The sequence below is a fragment of the Thamnophis elegans genome, chromosome 15 (genome assembly GCF_009769535.1).
Source record: "Thamnophis elegans isolate rThaEle1 chromosome 15, rThaEle1.pri, whole genome shotgun sequence".
NCBI classification, from domain to species: Eukaryota; Metazoa; Chordata; class Lepidosauria; order Squamata; family Colubridae; genus Thamnophis; species Thamnophis elegans.
The window spans coordinates 2,873,468-2,884,305 of record NC_045555.1 but is presented as its reverse complement, the minus strand read 5'-3'; the positions used below and the strand labels follow the sequence as shown (position 1 = coordinate 2,884,305).

The window sequence follows — 10,838 nt, the reverse complement described above, 5'->3', positions numbered from 1 at the left end:
TGTCTCGCTTAGCAACGGAAATGAGGGGCTCGATTGTGGTCCTAAGTCAAGGACTTCCTGTGTATTTCTTTTTCCTCTTCTCTCCCCTTCCTTTCTTCTCTGCTGTAACTTCGATCCTGCAAAAGACTAAATGACACACAAAGGGTCTCAGAAATTTAAAAATAAAGTAAATTTAACTTTCAATTAAGTAAATATGGACTCGTTTCTGAATAAGTACATAAATAATAGAGGTGACCATGTGTGCTGGACTGCAGGCTGGCTAACTCATTTTTAATGGCTAACCTTTTATAAACTCCACTTTTCTTTATCAAGAGGCTTAATATATAATTTTGAGGTAGAAAAAAATCACTTAAAGATGCTTCCGCCCACCTGGAAAGTTTGCACTTCGACTTTCACCCCGCTTTTTTTTTTTTTTTTACCTCAGGCCCTTCCTGTTCTCTTCGTTGCTAGGCAAATCAGCCCTCTTCGCGGCACCCAATTGGCGGGTAGGTGAGTCTTCTCCTCCCCTTCTCGGGTTCCCCTCCGGCCATTGGCTGGCCGACATCCCGCCCTCGCCTTGGCGCCAGGTAAGGACATGTCTCCGAGCTCTGATTGGCTGGAGTCTGAGATTGGGGTGAGGGTGGGGGTGTGTGAAAGCAATGGCTCTCAGGTGAAGTGCCAGCCCGGCCCTGGCTTCCGATAGGTCGGCAAATGCGGAGAGGCGGGCGCTTAGAAAACGCGCCATTGGCTGACAGGGAGGAGGGTGGGGCCGAACAGGGAGGCGGCCCCTCAGTGAGGCGGGGCCGCCATGTTGGGAGGCGGGAGGGCGGCTGGGGGTCGCTGAGGGGGTGAGCCGGGCGGCGGGAGCGCGCCTTCTTTAACTGCCCGCGCGGACGGGAGCGCGCCCCCTCCTCAGGAAGGGGGGGGGGGAAACCCGAAGCGGGGGGGGGGAGCGGGAAAGAAAAAGCTCCTGTCAGGAAGGGGCGGACGCGAAGGACGACTCAGAGCCCTTCCCTCGCGTCTCCTCCTCCGGGAAGTTGGAGCCGAAGTTTCGCGGAGCGAGTCGGCCGCGGGAAGTGCGGAGAGGCGACGACCCCCGTCACCTCACCTCACCTCACCTGGAAGTGAGGGGTGGGTGGGATACCTGTAGAAGGGGAGACCCCCAAAGCAGGTGAGCTTTTTGAGGGGAGGGGGGGAACTGAGGTTGAGGGGAAGGGGGCAAACAGGAGAGCCAGGAATAATGGGGGAGGGTGAGAAGGAGGCAAGTGGAAAAGACCCCCCCCCACGCAGCCCACTCCCCATTACCTAAAGCAGGAAGCTTTTTTGGGGGGAACTAGGAGGCTGGGGGGAGGGGATGGAGGGAAAGGGGGCAAACAGGAGAGCCAGGAATAATGGGGGAGGGTGAGAAGGAGGCAAGTGGAAAAGACCCCCCCCCACGCAGCCCACTCCCCATTACCTAAAGCAGGAAGCTTTTTGGAGGGGAACTAGGAGGCTGGGGGGAGGGGAGGGGAGGGAAAGGGGGCAAACAGGAGAGCCAGGAATAATGGGGGAGGGTGAGAAGGGTCAAGTGGAAAAGAACCCCCCCACGCAACCCACTCCCCATTACCTAAAGCAGGAAGCTAAACTAAAGGGGACCCCCCCCCCCCAGGAAAGGCTAGCCAAGCTATTGTTCTTTTAACTAATATTAATGTGTTATTATTATTAATCTTTCCAATTAGGTCCTATTTCATTGTCCGGAGGTAAAGAACTGGATTCCCAAGCTGAAAGAGGTGAGTTCTAATCCTGCCTCCGACCAAAAGCCACTTAGGGCAACTTCTGGCTGGTGGTTCTTCCCCCCCCCCCTTTCTGGGAAAAAATATTGGCAAGCCACTTCCGAAAAATGTTGGCAAGAGAATGACGTGCATTTGTTCCTGTCGTCTCTAAGACTCAGGATTGTCTCGAAACCCATAACAACCAGCAGTCACAACAACATTGTGTCGAAAAGAAAAGTTTGGGAGAAGGCCATTCCCTTACTACTAATATTCATAGTATTCCTTCTCTCTCTCTCCATATGTCTAATTAGATCATATTCTTTAGCTGAATGTAGATTAATTTGACATTGAGGAGAAATTCAGATGGGACAGAACCAACGAGATAGGAGATAATGTAGCTTCTATTACAGTTACTATTAGAATTCTCTGTGTAAAATAAGTATTGATTTGTTTGTAAATTTATTTCGGTTACTCCTTAAGATGCTTGGAAGTTTATTTCTTCTTCAAATTTGTAGTGGTCTATAAGTTGCAGTGATCATTGTGTATATGGTGGGTATATGTGCATTGTATATAATTAGATCATATTCTGTAGCCAGAGAGATTAGTATGGCAGAGAACTAGTGGAAAGAATACAAACATTGTGGGTGTTACTGTTGCTTTTTGTTATTCTCATCAAACACTCCATTGTATATAAACTCCTGCAGTCTCACTGGACTGCAAGGAGCACAGGAACAGCAACAATAGCAATATTGGCAACAAAGGGTACATAAAACTGATATTGTGTTATAGTGTATATACACAAACCTCACACACATATACAGATAATCATTCTGTATTCTCCATTGCAGATGTTAGAATGTTGCCCACCTGGTCTAATCCCAAAAAGCTAAAATTTGGAGCCAGTTACTAGTGGGATGGGAGACCACCTGGAAATGTCAGGGCTGTAAACTTACCTGGGAAGGCAATGAAAATGTCCCCAAAAGGGGCATCAAATTGCTTCCATATTGTGTGGAAAAACAAGTTGTATATATGGGGAATCACCATATGATTCTGCATTTAAATAGAGGGGTGTTAAGGTGATGGAAAGCTTATGTCTACGAATAGTGTTATAATTATATTTAGCGCTATTTACACATACAACAAAATAAGTGTATTGCCATGCATGTGCTGTTTATGTGTGTATTATGAATGTTAATATTGTATATACTATTACCTTTGTATGTATGAACTTTTTGAACATTATATAGCCATTTATATGTATATTGGATCAGTTTACAGTTAGATTAAATTAATAATTCATATAGTTAAATATTCCACAGTGAGAGGCATAAATGTTGTTTATTAATAGTTTCTACAGTACTTTCCTTTGTCAGAACATCTTGCTATCAAATCTTTGTATCAAGGGGGGTTGGGGGAAAATGTGTCCTAAGAAAGACCCACAAGTGTCTCTGCAGGGGGGAGGGAGGAAGGGGGAGGGAGGGGGAGAGAGAGAGAGTGTGTGTCAAGGGATAGGCTTGAGAGAGGAGACTTTTATCATTGCTGTTGTGCATAATAGTGTGTTGTCATTGCTTCTTACCTGGTGGAGGTAAGATCGATCCCTTTTGTGAGGGATTGACAATGTCAGTGGAAAAGAGGTATGAGGTCTACTTTGCTGGGAAGGCATAGAAGAAAAGAAAAATTGAGATATTATTTGATTTGTATGCCATTTTTGGCTTAGATGATGGCCCTTCCTGCCATTTTCTCCCACAATAACAGTTGGCTTCCATGGCTGATGTGAACGTCAGTCTTTCTGCTTTTGTCAGGCTACTTGTGGTTGTTTATGCGTGTGGAACAAACACACCTATTGCATGAATCAAAAGTGGTTCCATGGAAATGGGTGAGCTGATACTATTATTATTTAATACAGTCTAAAGGGTTTTCGTGCAAGAGAGAGGTTTTTGTCCCACCATGAGCACTACAACTAAATAAACAAAGGAATGGGTGCCAGGGTAATTAAAAAAAAGAACTTGCAAGAATTTCAATTAAATATAAGTGGGCTAAATTATAGTGATTGAGCCAGGAGGTAAACTTGATGCTGAAGGAACAGGAAGTCTTTTTAAGAAGGTGAGCATGTGTAGTAAGTGGGTGAGGCCCTGGGAGTAGAAGGTGAAAAGGGTGTGTTTTTCCTTCTCTTCAATTATAATGTGAAGAGGGCATTGGTGGTATGTGAGGAATGCATGTACTGTCTGGCAGCCTAGAACTTACAGCAGAGGTGGGGAACTATGTCTCCTTTATGAATTGTGGACTTCAACTCCCAGAATTCCTGAGCCAGCCATTGTGGGTCAGCAATTCTGGGAGTTGAAGTCCACAAGTCATAAAGGGGCCATAATTCCCCACCTCTGAGTTACAGGATAGTTGAAGTTAGAGGCTGTCTGCAAATGAATGGGAGGGGCCACAGTCCTTTGCACACTTAAAAACAAGAGGCTTTGAACAGAAAGGAGTTAATTCCTAAATAAATACCGTATATATAACTTGCATTGCTACTTTGAGCCATCCAAAAATAGAACACTGCTTTTAAAAGAGGAGAGGTTATACAGTAGAGATAATTTCTGGGAAAACTGAGCTGACTTTTCTCTTTATGTGTAAAATGAAGACCATTTCATGTAATTCAGTGACAGGTAGCGTCTTTACACTCCAGAACGCAAAGTTTTAGAGTTGCACTCGCCCCATAAAATAAAACATTCAAGATTTAAATGTTCACAAGATTTAAGACACGATTTGTGAATTTGACAAGTTTCTTAAAAGTTGTGAGAGTTGGGTCTGTGGAAATGCTAATCTTTTTATTGAAGGTATTTGCTTTTCAACTGTTCTAACTAAAGGCAAGGAGGTTACAATTTGTTCCACGCTTCAAAGACTGTCATTAAGATAAAAACAAATGTAAACTTTCCAATGTTTAAGAATTCCTGAGTCAAACTTTACTGGTGATTAGAAAATTTCCTTTTGAACAGTTTATATCACACATTTTGTAGTTTCTGTGCTTGGAAGGGAAGGAATCAAGCCAGCAAATTTGTTTGCTAAAAATGATTCAGTTTTTCAAGTGGGAATAACTAACATTATTGGCCAAAATATTACCTGCTTTGTTTTAGCAGATGCAACTTCTATTCTAGAATGTACACAATTTAAATGTAATCATGCTTAAAGTTACAAGGTTGGGTTTTCCCCCACCTTAAGCAACAGTATAAAACTTTATTATAGCAAGGAAAGGAACACAAATTACACGGTTGATTTGTTTGACTTTGCATGTCCTTTTTAGGTTTAATTCAGTATTTATTATGTTGAATGTTTTCCATTCATTTGTTTTCTTCTTTTTTTGTGTGTATAGACTTGTGTGTGCATGCAGTCTAATGAAGTTTTTTACTGGGACGAAGCATAAAAATGTTGCCTGTTCATTTATTGCAACCCCTTGTCATTCTTTGAATGATTTGAAGACGAGTCTATAAAACGAGGACATTGTTTCCCCCATTTGAATGTTGCATAGTATCATGCCTAGCAGGATGGGATCAAAAATGAACACGAAGAAAGACTTCGTTAGAGTAAAAACTCATTATAATGGGTAAGTTACATTTAGGGTGTTTTATGCACTGCATTCTTCTTTGCTCATTTTGTTCAAGCTATATAGGTAGTCCTCAACTTACAACCATTCATTTAGAGACCTTTGTGAGTTACAACAGTGTTGGGAAAAAAATCACAGCATTTTCATGGTCATGTGATCAAAATCCAGATGCTTGGCAACTGGCATGTACTTACTACAGTTGCAGAATTCCAAGGTCATGTGATGACCATTTGTGACCAGCTTCCCACAAGCCAAGTCAATGATAAGGACAGCCAGATTTGCTTAATAACCATAATTCATTTAACAACTGCAGTGATTCACTTAACCATGGCAAAAAAAGGTCGTAAAATTGAATGTGCCTCGCTTAACAACTGCCTTGCTTAGCAACAGAAATTCTGGTCCCAATCCTGGTCATAAGTTGAGGACTACCGGTGTATATTTGCATTTCTTTCATTTTCATTGAAGATGGAAATTCTCATGAAATTTCTGAGCTACTGTTTTGCATGCTTTGGTTTTCTTGCTTTCTTAAGCATCGCCTATGTGACTGAAGCACAATTTAAGGGAGCAAAAAAAGAAAGAAAGAAAGAAAGACAAATGGCCAAATTTGGCAAAGATGAAAAAACACAAAGTTGTGCATTTGTCGACCATTATCCATTAGTAGATTGCCCTGTGGTAAAAATATTCACATCTGCGCTGTAAAAATGAGTTCACTGACTCATGACAAGGGAGGGAATTATACAAATCCTAACACTGTCAGGTCAGGGATAATGTTGTAATTCTGAACACGGTTTAGGATCCTAAACAATCGTTTGGATGCCTTTCTACTATCTTATTAGTTGCTTTTGAACTATACATTCTCCCAGATGCTACTGGGCAAATTACTTTGTTTTGTTTTTTACTTCCAATAATGTATTTAAAAAAAAAAAGATATATAGGTATTAAGGGAGATGGGTGAAACTCTTATTTAAATCCCCTTAGGTGAACCTTGTCTACCAGCGAACCAACTATCTTAGAATTAACTCACAACTTATCCATAGGCTGTCTGACTCTGAGATTTGGCTTTTGCAGCTGTAGTGACATTGGCAATGAGAGACAAGACCTATTGTGCTGGCAGATCTGCTTGTAAAGTCATTGTAAAAGTGGCATAAGATTATACCGTATATCGGTCTACCTATTGGTACACTTCCTTCTATGTAGATAATACATGGGGAATATAATATAAACCTTAAACTTCTAATCCCATCTTTACATGAAAAACGTGTTCATATGTACAATAATGCAGGACAGAGATTAAAGTTTTAAAGCATAGCTTATCCTAATGATAATAACTATTTTTGAAGTCCCGTTTTGTGCATATATAACACAACAAGTGGAGCAAATCCAAATGAACTTGAAGTTTGGGTAATGCTATAAGGCATGCATGAAAAAACAACAACACCAAAAACTCGTAGCTTCATGTCAGACCTTCCTTTATTTTCACATTTTGTAAAATGGATCTGGTGAAAAACCTTACCCAGCGACACATGCTCTGTTTCCCATCACTTTCAGTTGGGAAGGAGTTTGAATTGACGCACTGTAGAATTCTTTAATTACTCCCTCTGGGTTTATTGATCACATGTAAAGCGTGGTATAAATAATCTTACCCAAAGTTGCCACTACGCATAGGATTTCTATTTTCATGTGATCTGACGTGTCACACATTGTGGAGGCGCCGACACCAGGATACAAAATTAGTGTCAAGAATTATTCGGGAAGGTGTTAAATTATTTACGATGTCTATTTCTGGTACAGAACACCTTTGATAGTGTGACTGAATTGAAGTCTTGTAAGCATGAGGAAGTTGTACTATTCATGTTTGCTAATGTGCCTCCTTGAATGCTTAAAAGGTGGATACTTTATACATTTTTGGGTGTGACAAATACATTACTTAAAGTGGTATAAGTGTTCATCCTGAATGGCTAAAATACAGGTTGCAGTAACGTAATCTTCCTTCAGGTTTAGGTTTAGGTTTTATTCAACTTGTATGCTGCCCTATTCCCGAGGGACTCAGGAATGAAGTCTGTTGAGAAATGTATTTTAATTTGACATTTTCCCAGGACTAAACTTCACACTGATATTTTGAATAAAGGACAGTTCTGTTCTGACCGAGGCTTCCCAAGAGCATGAAGCAAACTCCTTGTCCCGACAAAAAAAAAACCCCTTTTATTAATTTACTGTGAATTCTGCTCATCCACATCCAGCAAAGTCTTTCAAGGGAAGATTTACAGTCACAGACCTTATCTGGCTTGGAGAGCTGCCAGGATGATATCTGCAAAACTTGGCAAGGAGTCTCAGAGAGTCATGTACCAATTAAGCGAACTAATTGTCTCCTGCAAACTCCACTCCCCTTTTGTTCCTCTTTTATTCCCTCCAGGAGGGGCCATACATCATCCACCTGTGGCCTTACTCCCAAGTCGACCCCTGTTCTTTAGCTCTTCCCTTCGTCTGGCAGCTCTGCATGTGCGCACACTGGGAACAGGCTCCAGCTCTTCATCTGCCTCACTGATGTCTGACTCTGAAGGCAGCTAATAACTGTCATATGGCTCTGGCCCCCTCTCTGCCTCTGACACAGAGCCCCCATCAGAGCCTTCCCAGACTCCAGGACTGGCCCATGTTCTTCCCCAACCTCCTTACTGTCTGCTGGCTGCTCCGATGGCGGGCCACAACAAGGTCTCCTGAGTATGAAGCCTTTACTATCTCCTACAACGTTTCAAATCTTACTTAACCGTTCTTCACTACCATGCATTGAAAATAGTCTACCTCTCCTTTTTTCCCCTGTATACTGGATCTAGCTTGCTGCTATTTAATGCTAATTTTCTTTCTTTAAACTGCTTTATTGTAGTTGCTTAGCTATGTTTGGTTATTCTTGTTTTACTATTTACAAACTGAATATTTCCACATACCCAGTTTACGCTTATCTTAACCCAAAATGGGAACGGAATTTTCCATTTTATTATTTGCACCTGAAAATAAGGGTGGTGCTTTTTTCCACCAGAAATGTGATGGCTCTTGAGATAGACCGGTAAATGTCAATGAACAGAATCACAAACATGGACATCCCTGACTGTAAAACCTCCAATATTTTTATTTACAGGTAAAAAGCAGAAATTAGGGCAAATGTGACTAATAATTTATCTTTGACACATAAGGATAAATGTTACCATTTTCTGAGATATCAGATAGCCATCTAAAATGTAATCCTTTCACAAGAGCCTAAAGATCTTGGCCCAAGGACTTATTTTACAACCTTTTTGCCACATTTGTTAAGTGAATCACTACAGTTGTTAAATTACTAACACGGTTGTTAAGTGAATTTTGCTTTCCCGTTGACTTTGCTTGTTAGAATGTTACATATAAGGTGATCACATGACCCAAGGACACTTCAACCATCATAAATATGAATCCATTGCTAAGCATTCGAATTTTAACCAAGTGACCTGGGGGAATGCTGCAAGGGTTATATGTGTGAAAAATGGTCATAAGCCACTTTTTCAGTGCTGTTGTAACTTTGAACTATCACTAAATGAACTGTTGTAAATCGAGGATTAGCTGTAATGGCATTAGGAAAACACATGTATCTTTCTCTTAGATGCTACCAAGGCAGCCTCCCTCAGTAACCAAGAAAGAAACCGCTCAACTCTATTTTGCAGAATTAAGAGTACTTTTACTGGTCATGAGTAGATAGCAGCTAAGCAAAGCAAGATCTGAGGCAAAAGCGCACGTAATCATAGATATCAATATGTGACCCAACTCCCTCCCCCTGGTAACCCCATCCCATAGTCCAATCTGCACATCCCTCAGGTGTCATGTGGGAGACATCTTCAAAAAGCATCATTAGGTTGGTATGCCGGACAGTTGGCCTTGGCGTCAAATCCACTTATCTGCAGCATGCACAGTAGATGGTGAGAACAACTCCCTTTTTACAATCACTCCTGTACTGAACACTTCCCCTCCCAAATACCATGCCCCCCCTCCCCGTTTCATGGCAGCCAAAAGCAAGTAGCGAAGCAGAGGCTGACATCTGCAGTGCATTCCAGGTGTGAAATGCTACCAGCGAACCGGTAGTAAAAATACTACCAGTTCATCTGAACCGGTAGTAAAAAAATGCTATTGGTTCAGGCAAACCAGTATTTCTGCCGATCAGCTGTGACGCACGAGTTATATTATCTAGAATCGTCGGATTTCCTGCTTTCTATATCTAATCTAAATTGCGTGTCACAGCTGATGGTTGGAAATTGAAGGTCCTGCGCATGCGCGGAGGTGGCGCGCAGGCTCACATTTGCGAACTGGTATTGAAGGTAAGTTGATTTCACCCCCGGTGCATTCTTTCAGTATAGCTGCTCAATTCTGCAGGATCATTCCTTTTTGTAACCACATATTTATTTACTTATATTTGTTTGCCTGTGCACAGATGTTACATATTTCTTGAAGGAGGGAGTTGCCAAGGACCGAGCTAATCTGCCTTTTTACAAACACTAGGCGTTTTAAAGCATTTATTTACTTAATTTGTGAATTCATCTCTTTTCAAGGGACATCCTCATCACCAACTTGGGTGCCTCCATGAACTATGATGAACTTTGCGATGAAGTGAGAGAAATGTGCAGTTTGTCACAGGAACAGCCAATTACCCTGAAGTGGATTGATAATGAAGGTATTTCAGGCTTTTCGTAGCTGTGGTTTTGGAAAACATTTTTCCCTAAAGCACTTTATGGCGCAGTTAATTATCTGGGCTGAAAAGGGAGATATTAAATGGATAACTTTTTATTTCGAAAGCCTTTTCAAACTGTCACTCGATGGCCAGCTTCCGATTAGAGAAATAAAACTGAAGTCATCGGGGACATACGATATCTCACTTTATTTTGAATTAATAGCCTCAGATGTTCAGACTAGGCAGAATTTCCCTTTAAACCTTTGCCTCACGAGTCGACTGAATTTTAGGATGGTTTTGCTGAAAATAGAAAGTTAGCTTTGGTTTTCAGTTAAACGGCAGTATAACAAACAACGGGCTTGCTTAATCTTTGCAGCATTTGCTTAATTATTGTCACCAAAAAAACACCAGTTGGTCCTGTGACTGACCAGATTTACAACTGTCGTGATATAAATGACCATAATAGTCAGACTCCATTTATGATGGGTTGTATTTTGAGGACAACTTGTATAGATCTCCCTTTCTTTGTATCACCTAGAGAGAGGAGGGGGGGAGAATTTTGTGTCTTCTGTTAATTTGTAGAGAAGGATTAGAGTTTTAGGAGCTTAGCCTGTGTCAGGACTGTCAAACTTGCGTCCAGATGCGTCACGCGCTGGCCACGCCCACGCTTAGCCAAGGGGTGAAAATCATGGGACGCCGCCGTGACGACATGGGTTTGACACCTCTGGCCTATGTTAAGCCAATGTGACTGATTAACTATGGTTTTTAACTTACTACATTGTGTAAACCTAGCCAGCTGTGGTTCCTTAGTAAACCATGATTAAACCTT

General features: G+C 41.6%; 1 protein-coding gene and 1 long non-coding RNA gene across 2 annotated transcripts in view; one reads left to right on the top strand and one right to left on the bottom strand.

Moving 5' to 3' along the window:
- Positions 1 to 74: 74 nt before the first annotated feature.
- Positions 75 to 410, bottom strand: LOC116518399. Its single transcript, XR_004256551.1, has 2 exons — positions 370 to 410; positions 75 to 126 (listed from the first exon to the last, which is right to left on the bottom strand). It is a non-coding gene; the product is annotated as an uncharacterized LOC116518399 (long non-coding RNA).
- A 388-nt stretch (positions 411 to 798) lies between these two features.
- The window catches only part of PRKCZ (protein kinase C zeta), a 73,943-nt gene continuing 63,903 nt past the window's right edge, over positions 799 to 10,838 (top strand). Inside the window, exons 1-4 of the mRNA XM_032231843.1 lie at positions 799 to 1,150; positions 1,698 to 1,748; positions 5,092 to 5,322; positions 9,891 to 10,012. Of these exons, the coding sequence (XP_032087734.1) occupies positions 5,237 to 5,322; positions 9,891 to 10,012 (208 nt within the window). The 5' untranslated portion in view covers positions 799 to 1,150; positions 1,698 to 1,748; positions 5,092 to 5,236. The remainder of the gene's footprint in view (positions 1,151 to 1,697; positions 1,749 to 5,091; positions 5,323 to 9,890; positions 10,013 to 10,838) is intronic.